The sequence below is a fragment of the Bombina bombina genome, chromosome 4, assembly GCF_027579735.1.
Source record: "Bombina bombina isolate aBomBom1 chromosome 4, aBomBom1.pri, whole genome shotgun sequence".
Lineage (NCBI taxonomy): Eukaryota > Metazoa > Chordata > Amphibia > Anura > Bombinatoridae > Bombina > Bombina bombina.
In genome coordinates this window covers 904096879-904122128 of record NC_069502.1, presented here as the reverse complement: position 1 = coordinate 904122128, position 25250 = coordinate 904096879, and the positions used below count along the sequence as shown (strand labels likewise).

At 40.2% G+C, this 25250-nt stretch overlaps 1 protein-coding gene across 2 annotated transcripts in view; it reads left to right on the top strand.

Annotated features, from left to right (window-relative positions):
- STRN (striatin) overlaps positions 1–25250 on the top strand; it is a 574950-nt gene that overhangs the window by 507132 nt on the left and 42568 nt on the right. For both annotated transcript variants that reach the window (XM_053711828.1, XM_053711827.1), the window contains 2 exons: positions 15574–15741; positions 15859–15999. In XM_053711828.1, the coding sequence (XP_053567803.1) occupies positions 15574–15741; positions 15859–15999 (309 nt within the window). The remainder of the gene's footprint in view (positions 1–15573; positions 15742–15858; positions 16000–25250) is intronic.

Sequence of the window (25250 nt, the reverse complement as noted above, 5' to 3'; positions counted from 1 at the left end):
AGAAGGTCAGTACATGACCACAGTGGACTTAAAGGATGCCTACCTTGACATACCGATTCACAAAGATCATCATCGGTTTCTAAGGTTTGCCTTTCTAGACAGGCATTACCAATTTGTAGCTCTTCCCTTTACAAAGGTTCTGGGCTCACTTCTGGCGGTTCTAAGACCGCGAGGCATAGCGGTGGCTCCGTATCTAGACGACATCCTGATACAGACGTCAAGTTGCCAAGTCTCATACAGAGATAGTTCTGGCATTTCTGAGGTTGCATGGGTGGAAAGTGAACGAGGAAAAGAGTTCTCTATCCCCACTCACAAGTCTCCTTCTTAGGGACTCTTATAGATTCTGTAGAAATGAAAATTTACCTGACGGAGTCCAGGTTATCAAAACTTCTAAATGCTTGCCGTGTTTTTCACTCCATTCCGCGCCCTTCGGTAGCTCAGTGTATGGAGGTATTTGGCTTAATGGTAGCGGCAATGGACATAGTGACATTTGCGCGCCTTCATCTCAGACCGCTGCAATTATGCATGCTGAGTCAGTGGAATGGGGATTACACAGATGTGTCCCCTCTGCTAAATCTGGATCAAGAGACCAGAGATTCTTTTCTCTGGTGGTTGTCTCGGGTACACCTGTCCAAGGGTATGACCTTTCGCAGGCCAGATTGGACAATTGTTACAACAGATGCCAGCCTTCTAGGTTGGGGTGCAGTCTGGAATTCCCTGAAGGCACAGGGATCGTGGACTCAGGAGGAGAAACTCCTTCCAATAAATATTCTGGAGTTAAGAGCGATATTCAATGCTCTTCTGGCTTGGCCTCAGTTAGCAACACTGAGGTTCATCAGATTTCAGTCGGACAACATCACGACTGTGGCTTACATCAACCATCAAGGGGGAACCAGGAGTTCCCTAGCGATGTTAGAAGTCTCAAAAATAATTCGCTGGGCAGAGTACCACTCTTGCCACCTGTCAGCAATCAATATCCCAGGCGTGGAGAACTGGGAGGCGGATTTTCTAAGTCGTCAGACTTTCCATCCGGGGGAGTGGGAATTCCATCCGGAGGTGTTTGCTCAGTTGATTCATCGTTGGGGCAAACCAGAGTTGGATCTCATAGCGTCTCGCCAGAACGCCAAGCTTCCTTGTTACGGATCCAGGTCCAGGGACCCAGAAGCGACGCGGATAGATGCGCTAGCAGCGCCTTGGTTCTTCAACCTGGCTTATGTGTTTCCACCGTTTCCTCTGCTCCCTCGACTGATTGCCAAAATCAAACAGGAGAGAGCATCAGTGATTCTGATAGCACCTGCGTGGCCACGCAGGACTTGGTATGCAGACCTAGTGGACATGTCATCCTTTCCACCATGGACTTTGCCTCTAAGACAGGACCTTCTGATACAAGGTCCTTTCAATCATCCAAATCTAATTTCTCTGAGACTGACTGCATGGAGATTGAACGCTTGATTCTATCAAAGCGTGGCTTCTCCGAGTCAGTCATTGATACTTTAATACAGGCACGAAAGCCTGTTACCAGGAAAATCTACCACAAGATATGGAGTAAATATCTTTATTGGTGTGAATCCAAGACTTACTCATGGAGTAAAGTTAGGATTCCTAGAATATTGTCTTTTCTCCAAGAGGGCTTGGACAAAGGATTATCAGCTAGTTCCTTAAAGGGACAGATTTCTGCTCTGTCTATTCTTTTGCACAAGCGTCTGGCAGAGGTTCCAGATGTCCAGGCATTTTGCCAGGCTTTGGTTAGATTTAAGCCTGTGTTTAAACCTGTTGCTACCCCATGGAGCTTAAACTTGGTTCTTAAGGTTCTTCAAGGAGTTCCGTTTGAACCCCTTCATTCCATTGATATTAAACTTTTATCTTGGAAAGTTCTGTTTTTGATGGCTATTTCCTCGGCTCGGAGAGTCTCTGAGCTATCTGCCTTACAATGTGATTCTCCCTATCTGATTTTTCATGCAGATAAGGTAGTTCTGCGTACCAAACCTGGGTTTTTACCTAAGGTGGTTTCTAACAAGAATATCAATCAAGAGATTGTTGTTCCATCGTTGTGCCCTAATCCTTCTTCAAAGAAGGAACGTCTTTTACATAATCTGGACGTAGTCCGTGCCTTGAAGTTTTACTTACAAGCTACTAAGGATTTTCGTCAAACATCTTTCCTGTTTGTCGTTTACTCTGGACAGAGGAGAGGTCAAAAAGCTTTGGCAACCTCTTTCCTTTTGGCTTCGGAGCGTAATAAGCCTAGCCTATGAGACTGCTGGACAGCAGCCCCCTGAAAGGATTACAGCTCATTCTACTAGAGCTGTGGCTTCCACCTGGGCCTTCAAAAATGAGGCCTCTGTTGAACAGATTTGCAAGGCTGCGACTTGGTCTTCACACTTTTTCAAAATTTTACAAATTTGATACTTTTTCTTCTTCGGAGGCTGTGTTTGGGAGAAAGGTTCTTCAGGCAGTGGTTCCTTCCGCTTAATCCTGCCTTGTCCCTCCCATCATCCGTGTACTTTAGCTTTGGTATTGGTATCCCACAAGTAATGGATGATCCGTGGACTGGATACACTTAACAAGAGAAAACATAATTTATGCTTACCTGATAAATTTATTTCTCTTGTAGTGTATCCAGTCCACGGCCCGCCCTGTCCTTTTAAGGCAGGTCTAAATTTTAATTAAACTACAGTCACCACTGCACCCTATGGTTTCTCCTTTCTCTGTTTGTTTTCGATCGAATGACTGGATATGACAGTTGGGGGAGGAGCTATATAGCAGCTCTGCTGTGGGTGATCCTCTTGCAACTTCCTGTTGGGAAGGAGAATATCCCACAAGTAATGGATGATCCGTGGACTGGATACACTACAAGAGAAATAAATTTATCAGGTAAGCATAAATTATGTTTTTTTCCAGTTCATCTATTTTATTTTTTTTTGCTATACGTTGAACTGAAGTATGAGTGAGGTGGGAGGTGTATTTATAGGCATTTTGAGGTTTGGGAAACTTTGCCCCCTCCAGGTAGGAATCTATATCCCATACGTCACTAGCTTATGGACTATTGCCACTATGAAAGAAATGAATTTTTCAGGTAAGTTCTTACATAAATTATGTTTTTTACCTTAGTGATTGCCTTGTATCTAAGCCTTTCCAGACTGCCCCCTTATTTAAGTTCTTTTAACATATTTGCATTTTAGCCAATCAGTGCTGACTTTAAGGTAACTCCGCGGGAGTGAGCACAATGTTCTTAATATGGCACATGTGCTCTAGCGCTGTGTAGCTGTTAAAAAAAAAAAAAAAAAAAAAACTGTCAAAATGCACTGATATAAGAGGCGGCCTTCAAGGGCTCAGAACTTAGCATACAAGCCTACCTAGCATAGCTTTCAACAAAGGATACCAAAAGAAAAAGCAGGTTTGATGATAAAAGTAAATTGCAACATATTTTAAAATTGCATGCCCTATCTGAATCATGAAAGTTTAATTTTATTGGATATCCTACCCCAGACTCCATAGATTAGTAGGCTTTGAGTCATTCAGAGGCCTTGTTTTTGCGGCCACCTAATCTTGGTTGGTACATTATCTTGCCCTAGAGAGCTTTTGTTTCGACTTGAGTGTCTTCCTAGAATCAATTTAAGACAGCAGAACACAGGGCAACCTGCAATATTCTAAGCTCTCTTCTGTTTTCTTTTGAATTTATTTATGTAAATTGTAATTATGATGGTTGCTGCTCTAAAGCATTTTCCTTGCCAGGCATCATAGAAACTCTGAACTGGTCTTTCCATGGTAGTCTCCTCTGGTGATGAAGAGTATTCATCTGATGTTGAACCAGATATTTCTTCATTTCTTTCATGTAATTAGCAAGAGTCCATGAGCTAGTGACGTATGGGATATACATTCCTACCAGGAGGGGCAAAGTTTCCCAAACCTCAAAATGCCTATAAATACACCCCTCACCACACCCACAATTCAGTTTTACAAACTTTGCCTCCTATGGAGGTGGTGAAGTAAGTTTGTGCTAGATTCTACGTTGATATGCGCTCCGCAGCAAGTTGGAGCCCGGTTTTCCTCTCAGCGTGCAGTGAATGTCAGAGGGATGTGAGGAGAGTATTGCCTATTTGAATGCAGGGATCTCCTTCTACGGGGTCTATTTCATAGGTTCTCTGTTATCGGTCGTAGAGATTCATCTCTTACCTCCCTTTTCAGATCGACGATATACTCTTATTTATATACCATTACCTCTGCTGATTTTCGTTTCAGTACTGGTTTGGCTTTCTACAAACATGTAGATGAGTGTCCTGGGGTAAGTAAATCTTATTTTCTGTGACACTCTAAGCTATGGTTGGGCACTTTATTTATAAAGTTCTAAATATATGTATTCAAACATTTATTTGCCTTGACTCAGAATGTTCAACATTCCTTATTTTCAGACAGTCAGTTTCATATTTGGGATAATGCGTTTGAATCAATCATTTTTTCTTACCTTAAAAATTTGACTTTTTTTCCCTGTGGGCTATTAGGCTCGCGGGGGCTGAAAATGCTTCATTTTATTGCGTCATTCTTGGCGCAGACTTTTTTGGCGCAAAAAATCTTTTCTGTTTCCGGCGTCATACGTGTCGCCGGAAGTTGCGTCATTTTTTGACGTCCTTTTGCGCCAAAAATGTCGGCGTTCCGGATGTGGCGTCATTTTTGGCGCCAAAAAGCATTTAGGCGCCAAACAATGTGGGCGTATTATTTGGCGCCAAAAAATATGGGCGTCGCTTTTGTCTCCACATTATTTCAGTCTCATTTTTTCTTTGCTTCTGGTTACTAGAAGCTTGTTTATTGGCATTTTTTCCCATTCCTGAAACTGTCATTTAAGGAATTTGATCAATTTTGCTTTATATGTTGTTTTTTCTCTTACATATTGCAAGATGTCTCACGTTGCATCTGAGTCAGAAGATACTTCAGGAAAATCGCTGTCTAGTGCTGGAACTACCAAAGCTAAGTGTATCTGCTGTAAACTTTTGGTAGCTATTCCTCCGGCTGTTGTTTGTATTAATTGTCATGACAAACTTGTTAAAGCAGATAATATTTCCTTTAGTAATGTACCATTGCCTGTTGCAGTTCCCTCAACATCTAAGGTGCAGAATGTTCCTGATAACATAAGAGATTTTGTTTCTGAATCCATCAAGAAGGCTATGTCTGTTATTTCTCCTTCTAGTAAACATAAAAATCTTTTAAAACTTCTCTCTCTACAGATGAATTTTTAAATGAACATCATCATTCTGATTCTGATGACTCTTCTGGTTCAGAGGATTCTGTCTCAGAGATTGATGCTGATAAATCTTCATATTTATTTAAAATGGAATTTATTCGTTCTTTACTTAAAGAAGTACTAATTGCTTTAGAAAAATAGGATTCTGGTCCTCTTGATACTAATTCTAAACGTTTAGATAAGGTGTTTAAATCTCCTGTGGTTATTCCAGAAGTTTTTCCTGTTCCTAATGCTATTTCTGAAGTAATTTCCAAAGAATGGGATAAATTGGGTAATTCATTTACTCCTTCTAAACGTTTTAAGCAATTATATCCTGTGCCGTCTGACAGATTAGAATTTTGGGACAAAATCCCTAAAGTTGATGGGGCTATTTCTACCCTTGCTAAACGTACTACTATTCCTACCTCAGATGGTACTTCGTTTAAAGATCCTTTAGATAGGAAAATTGAATCCTTTCTAAGAAAAGCGTATCTGTGTTCAGGTAATCTTCTTAGACCTGCTATATCTTTGGCTGATGTTGCTGCAGCTTCAACTTTTTGGTTGGAGACTTTAGCACAACAAGTTACAGATCATGATTCTCATAATATTATTATTCTTCTTCAGCATGCTAATAATTTTATCTGTGATGCCATTTTTGATAGTATCAGAGTTGATGTCAGGTTTATGTCTCTAGCTATTTTAGCTAGAAGAGCTTTATGGCTTAAAACTTGGAATGCTGATATGGCTTCTAAATCAACTCTACTTTCCATTTCTTTCCAGGGTAACAAATTATTTGGTTCTCAGTTGGATTCCATTATCTCAACTGTTACTGGTGGGAAAGGAACTTTTTTACCACAGGATAAAAAATCTAAGGGTAAAAACAGGGCTAATAATCGTTTTCGTTCCTTTCGTTTCAACAAAGAACAAAAGCCTGATCCTTCATCCTCAGGAGCAGTTTCAGTTTGGAAACCATCTCCAGTCTGGAATAAATCCAAGCCTTCTAGAAAGGCAAAGCCTGCTTCTAAGTCCACATGAAGGTGCGGCCCTCATTCCAGCTCAGCTGGTAGGGGGCAGGTTACGTTTTTTCAAAGAAATTTGGATCAATTCTGTTCACAATCTTTGGATTCAGAACATTGTTTCAGAAGGGTACAGAATTGGTTTCAAGATGAGACCTCCTGCAAAGAGATTTTTTCTTTCCCGTGTCCCAGTAAATCCAGTGAAAGCTCAAGCATTTCTGAATTGTGTTTCAGATCTAGAGTTGGCTGGAGTAATTATGCCAGTTCCAATTCTGGAACAGGGGATGGGGTTTTATTCAAATCTTTTCATTGTACCAAAGAAGGAGAATTCCTTCAGACCAGTTCTGGATCTAAAAATATTGAATCGTTATGTAAGGATACCAACGTTCAAAATGGTAACTGTAAGGACTGTCTTGCCTTTTGTTCAGCAAGGGCATTATATGTCCACAATAGATTTACAGGATGCTTATCTGCATATTCCGATTCATCCAGATCATTATCAGTTCCTGAGATTCTCTTTTCTGGACAAGCATTACCAGTTTGTGGCTCTGCCGTTTGGCCTAGCTACAGCTCCAAGAATTTTTACAAAGGTTCTCGGTGCCCTTCTGTCTGTAATCAGAGAACAGGGTATTGTGGTATTTCCTTATTTGGACGATATCTTGGTACTTGCTCAGTCTTTACATTTAGCAGAATCTCATACGAATCGACTTGTGTTGTTTCTTCAAGATCATGGTTGGAGGATCAATTTACCAAAAAGTTCATTGATTCCTCAGACAAGGGTAACCTTTCTGGGTTTCCAGATAGATTCAGTGTCCATGACTCTGTCTTTAACAGACAAGAGACGTCTAAAATTGATTTCAGCTTGTCGAAACCTTCAGTCACAATCATTCCCTTCGGTAGCCTTATGCATGGAAATTCTAGGTCTTATGACTGCTGCATCGGACGCGATCCCCTTTGCTCGTTTTCACATGCGACCTCTTCAGCTCTGTATGCTGAATCAATGGTGCAGGGATTACACAAAGATATCTCAATTAATATCTTTAAACCCGATTGTACGACACTCTCTAACGTGGTGGACAGATCACCATCGTTTAATTCAGGGGGCTTCTTTTGTGCTTCCGACCTGGACTGTAATTTCAACAGATTCAAGTCTCACAGGTTGGGGAGCTGTGTGGGGATCTCTGACGGCACAAGGAGTTTGGGAATCTCAGGAGGTGAGATTACCGATCAATATTTTGGAACTCCGTGCAATTTTCAGAGCTCTTCAGTCTTGGCCTCTTCTGAAGAGAGAATCGTTCATTTGTTTTCAGACAGACAATGTCACAACTGTGGCATACATCAATCATCAAGGAGGGACTCACAGTCCTCTGGCTATGAAAGAAGTATCTCGAATTCTGGTTTGGGCGGAATCCAGCTCCTGTCTAATCTCTGCGGTTCATATCCCAGGTATAGACAATTGGGAAGCGGATTATCTCAGTCGCCAAACGTTGCATCCGGGCGAATGGTCTCTTCACCCAGAGGTATTTCTTCAGATTGTTCAAATGTGGGAGCTTCCAGAAATAGATCTGATGGCGTCTCATCTAAACAAGAAACTTCCCAGGTATCTGTCCAGATCCCGGGATCCTCAGGCGGAAGCAGTGGATGCATTATCACTTCCTTGGAAGTATCATCCTGCTTATATCTTTCCGCCTCTAGTTCTTCTTCCAAGAGTAATCTCCAAGATTCTGAAGGAATGCTCGTTTGTTCTGCTGGTAGCTCCGGCATGGCCTCACAGGTTTTGGTATGCGGATCTTGTCCGGATGGCCTCTTGCCATCCGTGGACTCTTCCGCTACGACCAGACCTTCTGTCGCAAGGTCCTTTTTTCCATCAGGATCTCAAATCCTTAAATTTAAAGGTATGGAGATTGAACGCTTGATTCTTAGTCAAAGAGGTTTCTCTGACTCTGTGATTAATACTATGTTACAGGCTCGTAAATCTGTATCCAGAGAGATATATTATAGAGTCTGGAAGACTTATATTTCTTGGTGTCTTTCTCATCATTTTTCTTGGCATTCTTTTAGAATTCCAAGAATTTTACAGTTTCTTCAGGATGGTTTAGATAAAGGTTTGTCCGCAAGTTCCTTGAAAGGACAAATCTCTGCTCTTTCTGTTCTTTTTCACAGAAAGATTGCTAATCTTCCTGATATTCATTGTTTTGTACAAGCTTTGGTTCGTATAAAACCTGTCATTAAGTCAATTTCTCCTCCTTGGAGTTTGAATTTGGTTCTAGGGGCTCTTCAAGCTCCTCCGTTTGAACCTATGCATTCATTGGACATTAAATTACTTTCTTGGAAAGTTTTGTTCCTTTTGGCAATCTCTTCTGCCAGAAGAGTTTCTGAATTATCTGCTCTTTCTTGTGAGTCTCCTTTTCTGATTTTTCATCAGGATAAGGCAGTGTTGCGAACTTCTTTTGAATTTTTACCTAAAGTTGTGAATTCCAACAACATTAGTAGAGAAATTGTGGTTCCTTCATTATGTCCTAATCCTAAGAATTCTAAGGAGAAATCGTTACATTCTTTGGATGTTGTTAGAGCTTTGAAATATTATGTTGAAGCTACTAAGTCTTTCCGAAAGACTTCTAGTTTATTTGTTATCTTTTCCGGTTCTAGAAAAGGCCAGAAAGCTTCTGCCATTTCTTTGGCATCTTGGTTGAAATCTTTAATTTATCTTGCCTATGTTGAGTCGGGTAAAACTCCGCCTCAAAGGATTACAGCTCATTCTACTAGGTCAGTTTCTACTTCCTGGGCGTTTAGGAATGAAGCTTCGATTGATCAGATTTGCAAAGCAGCAACTTGGTCCTCTTTGCATACTTTTACTAAATTCTACCATTTTGATGTATTTTCTTCTTCTGAAGCAGTTTTTGGTAGAAAAGTACTTCAGGCAGCGGTTTCAGTTTGAATCTTCTGCTTATGTTTTTCATTAAACTTTATTTTGGGTGTGGATTATTTTCAGCAGGAATTGGCTGTCTTTATTTTATCCCTCCCTCTCTAGTGACTTTTGCGTGGAAAGATCCACATCTTGGGTAATCATTATCCCATACGTCACTAGCTCATGGACTCTTGCTAATTACATGAAAGAAAACATAATTTATGTAAGAACTTACCTGATAAATTCATTTCTTTCATATTAGCAAGAGTCCATGAGGCCCACCCTTTTTTTGTGGTGGTTATGATTTTTGTATAAAGCACAATTATTCCAATTCCTTATTTTATATGCTTTCGCACTTTTTTATCACCCCACTTCTTGGCTATTCGTTAAACTGAATTGTGGGTGTGGTGAGGGGTGTATTTATAGGCATTTTGAGGTTTGGGAAATTTTGCCCCTCCTGGTAGGAATGTATATCCCATACGTCACTAGCTCATGGACTCTTGCTAATATGAAAGAAATGAATTTATCAGGTAAGTTCTTACATAAATTATGTTTTTTGTTAAGAGAACAAATATGCTAAATTTGAAAAAAGGTTTTAATTACTTTAGATTTTAAAGATTCTAAAGTTTCTGATAAGTCTTGTAATCATTTGAATTCAGTTTATAAAATTGTTGTACAACTCCCTGACGTTTTCCCTATTCCTGATGCTGTCTCTGACATGATTTCTAGGGAATGATCTAAGCCAGGAAATTAATCCTCCTTCAAGGTTTAAAAAGTTCTTATCCTTAACCTGCTGCTAATTTATATTTATGGACAACAGTTCCCAGGGTAGATGGGGCCATTTTTACTATGGCTAAACGTACTACTATTCCTTTGGAAGACAGTACTTTTAAGGACCCACTGGAAATTGAGTCCTCCATAGAAGGGCCTTTTAACAAGCAGATTATTTACTTAAGCCAGCTATTTCTGGTTATCCAGCCTTTCAGAACAATAATGGTATAATCCAGGGGTGATCAACTGGTAAGCATCAATCTCTACATCCAGTGGAGTGGTCTCTTCACCAGGATGTGCTAAATCAGATTGTGGAACTCCCAGACATAGATCTGATGGACACTTGTTTCAACAACAAACTTCCCAGATATTTTGCAAGGTCCAGGGACCCTCACGCAGAGTTAGTGGATGCTATAGGTAGCTCCTTGGTTGGTTGCTTATCTGTTTCCTCCTCTGGTACTCCTACCCAGAGTGATTTCCAAGATAAGTCTAGAAAAGTCCTCAGTGATTCTGATTGCTCCAGCTTGGCCTCACAGGATTTGGTATGCAGGTCTAGTTTAGATGCCCAGTTGTCCTCCTTGGCCTCTGCCTCTAAGGTCAGACCTTCTGTCTCAAGGTCCATTTTTCCATTGATTTGTATCAAACCTGTAATCAACACAATTTCTCCTCCATGGAATCTTAAATTAGTAATACGTGTTCTCTTTCTTGTGATCCTCCATTTGATTTTTCATCAGGATAAGGCAGTTTTATGAACTACTCTTGATATTTTGCCTAAGGTTGTTTTTTCAGACATCATTAGCAGAGGAATTGTTCCTTTTTTGTGTGCTTCTCCTAAAAATGGTTCAGAGAGATATTTTGCATAATATGGATGTTGTAAGGGCATTGAAGTATTACATTGATGCTACTAAGACAAACTTCCAATTTGTTCACTTTTCTGGTTAAGAAACTATGATTCAAAAGGCTTACTTGGAGGCAGGTCAGCCTTCCATTGCAACAGATTACTGCTCATTCTACTACATTGGTGGTAACTTCATGGGCCTTTAAGAATGAGGCTTCAGTTGACCAAATTTGCAAGGCATCTACTTTGTCGTCTTTGCGTACTTTTAATTTTTTTTTTACCATTTTAATGTTTTTGCTACTTCTGAAGCAGCTTTTGGTAGAAAGGTGCTTCAGGCAGTTTTCTGTGTTTGCATTTAAACATTTTTTTATTTTTTTTTAACTTTAACTTCAACTCCCTTCAATTTATTATTCGTGGGCTCTCCATGGCTTGGGTATTAGTTCCCAGGAGTAATAGATTTTAGACTTTCACCCCCTGTATGAAAGAAAACATTAATTTATTAATTTATTTTATCTTTCTTGGTGGTGAGATTCCACAAGGCTTTATTTCTTTTCTTTTCTTTTCTTGGTCAGCTGATGTTACCACCAAGTCCAAGCTTCTGGCGCTTTCTTACAAGGGAAAAACTTTGTTTGGACCTGGCCTGGCAGAAATAATTTCTGATATTACAGGTGGAAAAGGGTCTTTTCTACCGCAGGATAAAAAGAACAGATTTAAAGGACGTCAAAGTAATTTTCGTTCCTTTCATAACTTTAAAGGTCAAAAGTCTTCCTCTTCCAAGCAGGAGCAATCCAAGTTTTCTTGGAAACCCAATCAGTATTGGAACAAGGGGAAGCAATCAAAGAAACCCTCAGCTGAGTCTAAGTGAGCATGAGGGGTCTGCCCCTGGTCTGTGATCAGTTCAAGTGGGGGGCAGACTTTCCCTGTTTTGTCAAGCTTGGATACGAGATGTCCCAGATCCTTGGGCTGTGGACATAGTATCTCAGGGTTACAAAATAGAATTCAAATCTCTTCCTCCCAAGGGCAGATTCCACCAAGATAATCTGCAGATCAGGTAAAGAGAGGCATTCTTGAACTGCGTTCAGGATCTTTTCTCTCTGGCAGTTATTGTTCCAGTCCCTGTAAGGGAACAGGGTCTAGGATTCTATTCAAATCTGTTTGTGATTCGCAAAAAAGAGGGAACTTTTCGACCCATTTTAGACCTAAAGTGTCTCAATAAGTTTCTCAGGGTACCGTCCTTCAAAATGGAAACCATTCGTTCCATTCTTCCTTTGGTCCAAAAGAGTCAGTTCATGAAGACCATAGACCTGAAGGACGCGTATCTTCATGTTCCCATCCACAGGGATCATCACAAGTTCCTGATATTCGCCTTTCTAGACAAACACTTTCAGTGTGTGGCTCTTCCGTTTGGCCTTGCCACAGCTCCCAGAATTTTTTAAAGATTCTGGGGGCTCTCTTGGCAGTGGTCAGGTCTCGGGGAATTGCAGTGGCGCCCTACCTGGACGGCATATTGGTTCAGGCGCCATCTTTTCAACAAGCATACTCTTATACAGAGATATTGTTGTCTTTTTACTTTCCCACGGATGGAAAGTGAATCTGGGAAAGAGTTCCCTTGTTCCAGCTACAAGGGTGGTTTTCTTAGGTACCATAATAGATTCCCTATCTATGAAAAAAATTCTGACAGAGGTCAGAAAATCCAAAATTCTCTCCTCTTCCCTCTCTCAACAGTCTACTGTTCAGCCATCAGTGGCTCAGTGCATGGAAGTAATTGGTCTGATGGTCGATTCCATGGACATCATTCCCTTTGCTCAATTCCATTTGAGAGCTCTGCAATTATGCATGCTCAGACATTGGAACGGAGACCATTCGGATCTGTCTCAGAGGATAGATTCAGACCAGTCGACAAGAGACTCTCTCCCGTGGTGGCTTTCTCAGGGCACATGCTTCCGGAGACCTTCCTGGGTGATTGTGACCACGGACGCCAGCCGGCTAGGCTGGGGAGCAGTCTGGGACTCGTTAAAGGCGCAGGGACTATGGACTCGTGAGGAGTCTGCTCTCTCCATATTGGCCAAACGCTCTGATGGTTTGGCCTCAGTTGTCCTTAGCCCGGTTTATCAGGTTCCAATCGGACAACATCACCTCAGTGGCTTACATCAACCACCAGGGAGGAACTCTGAGTTCCTTAGCCATGAAGGAGGTGTCTCAGATTATTCAGTGGGCGAAAGCTCACAATTGTTTATCTGCCATCCACATTCCAGGAGTTGACAACTGGGAGGCGGATTCCGTGAGCAGACAGACATTTCATCCCGGGGAGTGGGCTCTCCATCCGGAGGTGTTCTCCAGGTTTACCCTCAAGTGAGGGGTGCCGCAGTTGGATCTGGTGGCTTCTCGGCAGAACGCCAAGCTTCCAAGGTACGGTTCAAGGTCGAGATCCGCAGGCAGCTCTGATATATGCTCTGGCGGTTCCTTGGAATTTCGATCTAGCATACCTGTTTCCTCCGTTTGCGCTCCTTCCACGAGTCATTGCTCGTATCAAACAGGAGAGAGTGTTGGTAATTCTAATAGCTCCTGCATGGCCTCGCAGAATCTGGTATGCAGATCTGGTGAAGTTGTCATCTCTTTCACCTTGGAGGTTACCACTGAGGAAGGACCTTCTAACTCGGGGTCCATTGCTCTATCCAAATCTCGTTTCTATGAAGCTGACTGCTTGAAGATTGAACGCTTAGTTCTGACTAAGCGTGGGTTTTATGATTCGTCATTGAGACCATGATCCAGGATCTCAAGCCTGTTACTCGTAAAATTTACCATAAGGTATGGCGTAAATACCTTTATTGGAGTGAATCGAAGTGCTACTCCTTGAGTAGGGTCAGGATTCCTAGGATTGTGTCCTTTCTCCACGAAGGTCTGGAGAAAGGGTTGTCAGTCAGTACTCTGAAAGGTCAGATTTCTGCTTTATCTATTCTTTTATATAAGCGTCTGGCAGATGTGCCAGAAGTTCTATCTTTTTGTCAGGCCCTGGTCAGAATCAGGCCTGTTTTTAAACCTGGTGTTCCTCCTTGGAGCTTTAACCTTGTTCTTAGAATTTAGCAGCAGGCTCCGTTTGAGCCTATGCATTCCATAGATATTAAGTTGTTATCTTGGAAGGTTGTGTTTCTCATTGCTATCTCTTCTGCTCGGAGAGTTTCTGAACTCTCAGCTTTGCAGTGTGATTAGCCTTACCTTATCTTTCATGCGGATAAGACAGTTCTTCATACTAAATTGGGGTTTCTCCCTAAAGTGGTTTCGGAAAGAAATATTAATCAGGAAATTGATCGTCCTTCTCATAAGGAACGTCTGTTGCACAGCTTGGATGTTGTGCGTGCTCTAAAATTCTACCTACAGGTGACTAAGGATTTTTGCCATTCTTCTGCCATGTTTGTTTCTCAGCAAAGTGTAAGGGTCAGAAGGCTACTGCTACTTCTTTCCCTCTGGTTGAGAAGTATAATTAGTTTTGCTTATGAGACTGCTGGTCAACAGCCTGCTGAGAGAATTACAGCTCATTCTACTAGGGCTGTCTCCTCTTTCTAGGCTTTCAAAAATGAAGCTTCTGTGGAATAGATTGGCAAGGCTGCAACTTGGTCCTCTCTGCATACTTTTCCAAATCCTTCCGTTTGTCTGCCTGTCTTGTTCTCCCTCCCTATTCATTCCTTTAGCTTGGGTATTGGTTCCCACTAGTAATTGGAATGACGTTGTAGACTCTCCATATCTTAGGAAAGAAAACAAAATGTATGCTTACCTGATAAATTTCTTTCTTTCCGGATATGAAGAGTCTGCAACCCCACCCTTGATTAAGACATTTTTTTTTACTGATCCTCAGGCACCTCTATACTTTTGTGTTATTCTTTTTCCATTTCCCTTCGGTCAAATGACTGGGGATTTTGGGTAGGGGAGTGACACTTAACAGCTTTGCTGTGGTGCTCTTTGCCTCCTCCTGCTGGCCAGGATTGATATTCCCGCTAGTAATTGGAATGACGTGGACTCTCCATATCCGTAAAGAAATTAATTTATCAGGTAAGCATACATTTTTTTTTTCCTAACCTCAGTCTAACGTATAGCCAAGCAAAGTGAGGTATGTGTAAGGTGGGAGGGATTATATAAGGCTCTGGGGGTTTGGGAATCTTTGCCTCCTCCTAGTGGTAGGGAAGAGTAACTCCCAGGAGAAATGGATCAAACTGCTCACCTTCTCAGAGTCAGCAGTGGCTTGTATGACACAAATTACATCTTCAGAGCCAATACACGCCAGCTCTCTGACCATGCATGTTTTTTTTAACATTGGTGTACACGCCCTCATAGCATATATGTGTGTATGCCGCTTAAAAACAGTAATAACTTTTACTAGAAGCATTGTTGATAATGGAAGTATATTGCAAAAAAATGCACCCATGCATATTTTCATTTTAACCTTTCTATCCCTCTAAACACTATTTTGTGCCAACACCTCTTTCTAGTTTGAGTTTTTAAATGTCCGTTTTATTTCACTGAAGCAGGAAAGGGAGGTGTGTGTGTATATATATATATATATATATATATATATATATATATATATATATATATATATATATATATATATATATATATATATATATATATATATATATATATATATATATATATATATATATATATATATATATATAGAGAGAGAGAGAGAGAGAGAGAGAGAGAGAGAGAGAGAGAGAGAGAGACATTTCTAGGTTGTGGGAGGTGGCCATATACACACAAATGCTGATTTGTGCATGAATTTATTCACCAGTAAGTTTGAATCTTGTTTTCTTCCCACTTTAAACAGAACCTACTGTGCTGAGAGGAGCATTTGAAGGCCACACTGATGCTGTGTGGGGTTTGGTGTATAGTGCGGCTCATCAGCGTCTATTGTCTGCCTCAGCAGATGGTACAATAAGAGTATGGAATGCAGCTGAAGCCTTACCAGCATTAAGCATATTTAATGAGGATCTAGGTAACCTTTCCATATGTTTTACTTATTCAGATTGTATGTAATGGTTTTTTTGTTTTCTTATTTGCATTCCTGATGTTGCTTTTGATTTATCAGTAAATTATTTGTTTTGTCTTCTAGAACTAGGGATTCCTTCTTCTGTGGATCTTGTTAGTAGTGATCCGGCTCTTATTGTGGCATCCTTTAACAGTGGACATACAAGCATCTTTAACATGGAAACTCGTCAAAAAGTTCTAACATTAGAGTCATGCATAGACACTGGTATGTCTATTTTTTTATGAAAATCTCAAAGTAATATAGAAAATAAAATTATGCTCTTTTGGGAAATAGCCATTAAACGCCATACATTTAAAGTGACCTTTTAATTAAGTAACTTTTTAGTTTAACATACACTACTTTAAATGTTAAAAATGCAAATTTAGTTTTAAAAAAAGAAAAAGGCTGCAAATATGAAAGTGCAATTAAATGTTATATTCTACATATGTGACATCATTCAAGCTTGTGTTTTTAAAGAGTTTTTTGTGTAGTGTTTTATATTTTATTTCCTATGACATGGAGAGTCCGCAACGTCATTTCAATTACTAGTGGGATATTCAACTCCTGGCCAGCAGGAGGAGGCAGAGTTCACCCCAGCAAAGCTGTTAATACCCATAACCCCCAGTCATTCTCTTTGCCTCTGTCAAGGGAGGTTGTGCAAAGTTGGTGTCTGAAAATATTTAATCCTTTTATTGGTGCTTTTCCCTGCAAGCAAGCATTAGGGTTATGCTGTGTCTATGTCAATCTCTTGAGTAAGAGTAATGGTGGCTTTTAGCAGTTAGAAAGTGGCGAGGTTGTCTTTGCTTTGTTTTTAACATTATTGCTACCCCTATTATAGAAACCCAGGGTTGGTTACTTTCTTTTTCTTCAGGTCCCTGTCAGGCTTGGTGGCCCTGTCACACCTACAATTATATGTCTGCCCACAGTTGATCCAGGGTCCCTGTCAGAAACTGGTGAGACTGACAGACCAGTAGCTGGAATAGAAGAAAGAAGACTTCTAACCGTGAGTCCTGGTTCTCTGCCCTCATGGTTTGTTGTCAGAATGGCCTTATGAGGGTAAGGAACTTGTTCATAATTCTTAGTGTGGGTGGACATTGAGGGGCTCTGGCTAAGTGAAACGCCAAAGACTGTAAAATCCCTCAATGCCGGCATTTGTATAAATGTAGAGACTTCAGCTTGCCGGTTGCTCATTGGTAAATATGGGTCTCAATAATCCTGTTAGGATTTGGAAAGGTCCTTACTATGGATGCCCTTTTAGGCATAAGGGTTCATTTACACAGATCGCAGTACGGGTTCCTGGTATAGTCAGGGACCTCTCTCTCTGTGTTTTACTGTTTTGTACCCAAAGTGGGTTCATTTTTATACAAACCGGACCATGAGTGTAAACTTTTTTGGAGCCCGGGTCTAATCAGCGTATTTAAAATATGGGGTTAAATATTTTTTCCCACCTTCAGCTGTGTTACGGCGGTGCTGTGTCAGACATCTGACACTAGCTGTGGTTGGGCTCTTCTTTACTTCCTCTTATAGAGGGTCTCCGTCATAGCCTAGCTTTCACTAGTGGGCTGAGGACCCTTTTTGGAGCGGCACTTTTGTACAATGTTTGTATGCTCTTAAATATTTACAGTCTTTTTGGTGTGGAGACTAAAACCAGTAGCGGTGGGGTTAATATTCCTGCCAGATGTTTCTTTGGGCATCTCTTTTCGCAGACTCCATTGTCAGATCTGACTTGCGCTATTTTTTCTTTTATGAAAAAAGGGATTTATTTCCTTGTAAGTGTATGCTAGCCCATATCATTTTGTGTACTACTTGGAGCTCTGATTGCACTTGTAATAGGACTTATTAGGTCGCTTTGATGGCGGTCTTTTGAGCAGTGTTGGAATTTACAATTGTATTGTGTATAAACTCTTATAGGTCTCTCTAAGGAATTTGGGCTCAGCTTGTCCTCATTTTTATTTCTCTGAATTTGTAGGCGATAAAATGCTCCTTTATTATGAATTTCTTGGTAATGTCTGCCCTCTAGTGGCATTTTTTTTGTATATTAAGCATGAAATATTCTTAGCTTACTAAGTGCCCTTAAATATACTTATATTTCATATATATAATGGTTTACCCTGTCTGGTACAGGGACATGTGTTAATAGATCAGTATCATATATAGTATTCCTTTTTATGTATGGGGACTTATTTCAACATGTGTTTTTTTTCATGCAGTTTTTATTTCCATGAATTTGTATAGACATATAATTATATATTTTTACCTCATATTGAGGCAAAACTTATGTCTGACGTGTGGTTCAGGTCTTATACTCTGTTTTCTTCTATGTCTTTTGGTAAGTATGTTTTCATTACTTAAAGGGACAGTAAACGTAAATAGTGCAGAATTATATAACATATTAGCCTTATAATTATAGAACCTTATTTGCCCTTTGAATTTTTAAAAAATATGACAGGTTTTCAGACCCGCTCTCTGCTGAGCAGGTCTGTTTTTTTTTTACACAGCGCATCGGGCCAGCTGTATAGTCACAGCCCGGCCCGACCGCGCCATAACACTAAGTGCAGCTCGCTCCTGCTCTGTCTGACAGAGCAGGAGCGAGCTGCACTTAGTGTTATGGCGCGGTCGGGCCGGGCTGTGACTATACAGCTGGCCCGATGCGCTGTGTAAAAAAAAACAGACCTGCTCAGCAGAGAGCGGGTCTGAAAACCTGTCATATTTTTTAAAAATTCAAAGGGCAAATAAGGTTTTATAACGATAAGGCTAATATGTTATATATTTCTGCACTATGTGCAGAATTATATAACATCATTTTTTACGTTTACTGATACTTTAAGACACTCTCAGCTATGGTTTGGCACTTATATGCATTTATATAAAGTTCTAAATATATGTATTGTACTTATATTTGCCATGATTCAAGTTTCAGTATATTTCCTTTTGCAGACTGTCTGTTTCATATCTGGGAAATGCATTTTTTAGGAACATTTATTTGTTACCTGGGGTATAGTCTTTTTTCAATTGACTGTTATTTTAAATTTGCGGGCAGAATTAGGCTCACGAGGGCGCAAAATGCCAAACTATATTGCGTCATTTTTGGTGCTAAGTTACGTTCGATGACGCAAATTCGTAATTTCCTGCCTCTCTGTCGACGCCGAGTCCTTTCACAAGGTTGCGTCTTCAATGACACAAGTGTGTCATTTCCGGATGTTGTTAGCGCCAAAACATGTTTGTGCGTCATACTTGGCGCCAAATATTTTCATTATTTTAAACCCCATTCCTTTATGCCTCTTGCCTTTTTTCTCTACCAGAGGGCTATGCTGTTTGCATTTTTTTTCCCATTCCTGAAACTGCCATATAAGGAAATTGATCATTTTGTTTTATATGTTGTTTTTTTCTCTTACATTTGCAAGATGTCTCAATCTGATCCTGTTTCAGAAATCACTGTTGGAATCCTGCTGACTGATAACAGTTCTACCAAAGCTAAGTACATTTGTTGGAATCTTGTGGAGATTATATCTCCAGCTGTGGTTTGTAATAAGTTGTCATGATAAACTTTTACATGCAGAGAATGTGTCCATCAGTAATAGTAGATTGCCTGTTGCTGTTCTTTTAACATCTAATGTACTAGATATACCTGTGAATTTATAAGAATTTATTGCTGACTCAAATTCAGAAGGCTTTGTCTGCCATCCCGCCGTCTAATAAATTTAAAGGTCTTTTTAAACTTCTTTTTAAACTTCTTATAAAGTTGTTGAAATTTCAAATGACCGACAACATACTGAATTATCCTCCTCTGATGAGGATCTATCTGATTCAGAAGATCCTTCCTCAGATATTGACACTGACAAATCTACTTATTTATTTAAAATGGAGTACATTCGTTCTTTGTTAAAGAAGTGTTGATTATATTGGATATTGAGGAGACTAGTCCTCTTGATATTAAAGCTAGTAAACGTTTAAATTCTGTTTATAAACCTCCTGTGGTAATTTCAGAGTTTTTTTCAGTCCCTGATGCTTTTTCTGATATGATTTCTAAGGAATGGAATAGGCCTGGTACTTCTTTTATTCCTTCTTTAAGGTTTAAAAAATTGTATCCTTTGCCAGCAGTTAGATTGGAGTTTTGGGAAAAGATTCCCAAATTTGATGAGGCTATCTCTACTCTTGCTAAACGTACTACTATTCCTACGAAAGATAGTATTTCTTTTAAAGATCCTTTAGATAGGAAACTTGTATTTTATCTAAGGAAAGCTTATTTATTTTCAGGTCTTCTTAGGCCTGAAATTTCTTTGGCTGATGTTGCAGCTGCTTCAACTTTTTGGTTGGAAACTTTAGCGCATCGAATCATGGTTTGTCTAGCATTGTTAACTTGATTCAACATGCTAATAATTTCTTTTGTGATGTCTTTTCTCCAACATAGGTGTGTCCGGTCCACGGCGTCATCCTTACTTGTGGGATATTCTCTTCCCCAACAGGAAATGGCAAAGAGCCCAGCAAAGCTGGTCACATGATCCCTCCTAGGCTCCGCCTACCCCAGTCATTCTCTTTGCCGTTGTACAGGCAACATCTCCACGGAGATGGCTTAGAGTTTTTTAGTGTTTAACTGTAGTGCCTTGTCTGTGTTACTTCACAAAAAGCTGGCAGCTGTGCCAGATGTTCAAGCCTTTGTTCAGGCTCTGGTTAGAATTAAGCCTGTTTACAAACCTTTGACTCCTCCTTGGAGTCTCAACTTAGTTCTTTCAGTTCTTCAGGGGGTTCCGTTTGAACCCTTACATTCCGTTGATATTAAGTTATTATCTTGGAAAGTTTTGTTTTTAGTTGCAATTTCTTCTGCTAGAAGAGTTTCAGAATTATCTGCTCTGCAGTGTTCTCCTCCTTATCTGGTGTTCCATGCAGATAAGGTGGTTTTACGTACTAAACCTGGTTTTCTTCCAAAAGTTGTTTCTAACAAAAACATTAACCAGGAGATTATCGTACCTTCTCTGTGTCCGAAACCAGTTTCAAAGAAGGAACGTTTGTTGCACAATTTGGATGTTGTTCGCGCTCTAAAATTCTATTTAGATGCTACAAAGGATTTTAGACAAACATCTTCCTTGTTTGTTGTTTATTCCGGTAAAAGGAGAGGTCAAAAAGCAACTTCTACCTCTCTCTCTTTTTGGATTAAAAGCATCATCAGATTGGCTTACGAGACTGCCGGACGGCAGCCTCCCGAAAGAATCACGGCTCATTCCACTAGGGCTGTGGCTTCCACATGGGCCTTCAAGAACGAGGCTTCTGTTGATCAGATATGTAGGGCAGCGACTTGGTCTTCACTGCACACTTTTACCAAATTTTACAAGTTTGATACTTTTGCTTCTTCTGAGGCTATTTTTGGGAGAAAGGTTTTGCAAGCCGTGGTGCCTTCCATTTAGGTGACCTGATTTGCTCCCTCCCTTCATCCGTGTCCTAAAGCTTTGGTATTGGTTCCCACAAGTAAGGATGACGCCGTGGACCGGACACACCTATGTTGGAGAAAACAGAATTTATGTTTACCTGATAAATTACTTTCTCCAACGGTGTGTCCGGTCCACGGCCCGCCCTGGTTTTTTTAATCAGGTCTGATAATTTATTTTCTTTAACTACAGTCACCACGGTACCATATGGTTTCTCCTATGCAAATATTCCTCCTTAACGTCGGTCGAATGACTGGGGTAGGCGGAGCCTAGGAGGGATCATGTGACCAGCTTTGCTGGGCTCTTTGCCATTTCCTGTTGGGGAAGAGAATATCCCACAAGTAAGGATGACGCCGTGGACCGGACACACCGTTGGAGAAAGTAATTTATCAGGTAAACATAAATTCTGTTTTTTTGATATCATAAAAATTGATGTTAAATCTCGGTCTTTAGCTATTTTAGCTAGAAGAGTTTTGTGGCTTAAATCTGGGAATGCTGATATGACTTAAGTCCAGATTGCTATTTCTTTCCTTCCAAGGTAATAAATTATTTGGTTCACAGTTGGATTCAATAATTTCAACTGTGACTGGGGGGAAGGGAGTTTTTTTACCTCAAGATAAGATCTAAGAGTAAATTTAAAGCTTCTAACCGTTTTCGTTCTCAAATAAGGAACAGAAACCTAATTCTTCCCCAAGGAATCAGTTTCCAATTGGAAGCTGTCTTCAAATTGGAATAAATCCAAGCCATTTAAGAGATCAAAGCCAGCCCCTAAGTCTGCATGAAGGTGCGGCTCTTATTCCAGCTCAGCTGGTAGGGGGCAGATTAAGATTTTTTTCTACGATGTTTTGATCAATTCGGTCCAAAATCATTGGATTCAGAATATTGTCTCTCAGGGGTACAGAATAGGATTCAGAGTAAGACTGGCTGTGAGAAGATTTTTTTCTCTCACGCATTCCAGCAAACCCAGTAAAGGCTCAGGCTTTCCTGAAGTGTGTTTCAGACCTGGAGTTATCTGGGGTAATCATGCCATTTCCATTTCAGGAACATGGTCCGGGGTTTTATTCAAATCTATTTATTCAAATCAGTTTTGGATATAAAAATTTTTAATCGATATGAGTACCAACTTTCGAAATTGCGACTATAAGGTCTATTCTGCTTTTTGTTCAGCAAGGGCATTATATGCCTACATTAGACTTACAGGATGCATATCTTCATTCTGATTCTTCCAGATTGCTTTCAATTTCTGAGATTCTCTTTTTTTAGACCAGCATTACCAATTTGTTGCTCTTCCTTTTTGGCCTAGTGACAGCCTTAGGAATCTTTTCAAAGGTTCTTGGTGTCCTACTCTCTGTTATCAGAGAGCGGGGTGTTGCGGTGTTTCCTTATTTGGACGATATCTTGGTACTTGCTCAGTCTTTACGTTCTGCAGAATCTCACACAAATCAACTAGTGTTGTTTCTTCAAAAGACATGGTTGGAGGATCAATTTACCAAAAAGTTCCTTGATTCCTCAGACAAGGGTCACCTTTTTAGGTTTCCAGATAGATTCAGTGTCCATGACTTTGTCTCTAACAGACAAGAGACCATTTAAATTGGTTTCAGCTTGTCGGAACCTTCAGTCTCTATTATTCCCTTCAGTAGCTATGTGCATGGAAGTTTTAGGTCTCATGACTGCAGCATCGGACGCAATTCCCTTTGCTTGTTTTTCATATGAGACCTCTCCAGCTTTGTATGCTGAATCAATGGTGCAGGGATTATACAAGGATATCACAATAAATATCCTTAAATCCCAATGTTAGACTATCTCTGACTTGGTGGTTAGATCACCATCGTATAGTTCTAGGGGCCTCTTTGGTTCGTCCAACCTGGACTGTGATCACAACAGATGCAAGTCTTTTCAGGTTGGGGAGCTGTTTGGGGATCTCTGACAGCACAAGGGGTTTGGGAATCTCAAGAGGCGAGATTACCAATCAATATTTTGGAACTCCGTGCAATTTTCAGGGCTCTTCAGGCTTAGCCTCTGTTGAAGAGAGAACCATTAATTTGCTTTAAGACAGACAATATCACAGCTGTGGCATATGTCAATTATCAGGGTGGGACTCACAGTCCCCTAGCTTCGATAGAAATATCTTGAATACTTTCTTGGGTGGAATCCAACTCTTGTCTAATTTCTGTGGTACATATCCCAGGTGTAGACAATTGGGAAGCAGATTATCTCAGCCGTCAGACATCTGGGGGAGTGGTCTCTCCATCCAGATGTGTTTTCTCAGATTGTTCAGATGTGGGGTCTTCCAGAAATAGATCTGATGGCTTCTCATCTAAACAAGAAACTTCCCAGGTACCTGTCCAGGGATCTTCAGGCAGAAGCAGTGGATGCGTTGTCACTTCCTTGGTGCTACCAACCTGCTTATATTTTCCCGCCTCTAGTTCTTCTTCCAAGAGTGATATCCAAAATCATCATGGAACAGTCATTTGTATTGCTGGTAGCTCCAGCATGGCCTCACAGGTTTTGGTATGCGGATCTTCTGTCTCAAGGTCCATTTTTTTTCCATCGGGATTTCAAATCTGAAGGTATGGGAATTGATTGCCTAGTGCTTAGTCATAGAAGTTTCTCTGACTCAGTGATTAATACTATGTTACAGGCTAGTAAATCTTTTTCTAGAAAGATTTATTATCGAGCTTGGAAGACTTATTTTCATGGTGGTGTTCTTATAAATTCGCTTGGCATTCTTTCAGAATTCCTAGAATTTTACAGTTTCTTCAGGATGGTTTGGATAAGGTTTTGTCTGCAAGTTCCTTGAAGGGACAAATCTTTGCTCATTCTGTCTTAATTCACAGAAAGATTGCTAAGCTTCCTGATATTCACCGTTTTTAACAGGCTTTGGTTTGTCATTAAATCAATTTCTCCTCCTTGGAGTCTTAATTTGGTTTTGAAGGCTTTACATTCTTCATTTGAGCCTATGCATTCTTTGGATATTAAACTACTTTCTTAGAAAGTGTTGTTCCTTTTGGCCATCTCTTCTGCTAGAAAAGTTTCTGAATTATCTACTCTTTATTGTGAATCTCTTTTTCTGATTTTTCATCAGTATAAGGCGGTTTTGCGGACTTCATTTAAATTCTTTCCTAAGGTTGTGATTTCTAACAACATTAATAGAGAAATTGTTGTCCCTTCCTTGTGTCCTAATCCTAAGAATTCTTTGGAGAAATCCTTCCATTCTTTGGTTGTGGTAAGAGCTTTGAAATTTTATGTTGAAGCTACTAAAGATTTCAGGATGACTTCTAGTCTATTTGTTATCTTTTCTGGTTCTAGGAAAGGTCAGAGGGCTTCTGCAGTTTCCTTGGCTTCATGGTTAAAGCTTTGGTTTCATTCAGCTTATTTGGGGTCGGGTCAAGCCCCGTCTCAGAGAATTACAGCTCATTCTACTAGATCAGTCTCCACTTTGTGGGCTTTTAAGAATGAAGCTTCAGTTGATCAGATTTGCAAAGCAGCAACCTGGTCTTCTTTGCATACATTTACTAAATTCTACCGTTTTGATGTATTCGCTTCTTTGGAAGCAGTTTTTGGTAGAAACGTTTTTCAGGCAGCTGTTTGTTTGATTCTTCTGCTTATGTTTTAATTATTTTCTTTTCATTTAAAGAGAATTAACTTATATTTTGGGTTGTGAGTTATTTTTTCAGTGAGAAATGGCTGTTTTTATTTTCATCCCTCCCTCTGTAGTGACTCTTGCGTGGAGTTCCACATCTTGGGTATTGCTATCCCATACGTCACTAGCTCATGGACTCTTGCCAATTGCATGAAAGAAAACAATTTATGTAAAAACTTACCTGATAAATTAATTTCTTTCATATTGGCAAGAGTCCATGAGGCCCACCCTTTCTATGGTAGTTATGATTTTTTTGTATAAAGCACAATTATTTCCAAATTCCTTTGTTGATGCTTTTTACGCCTTTCTTTGTCACCCCACTTATTGGCTATTCGTTAAACTGAATTGTGGGTGTGGTAAGGGGTGTATTTATAGGCATTTTGAGGTTTGGGAAACTTTGCCCCTCCTGG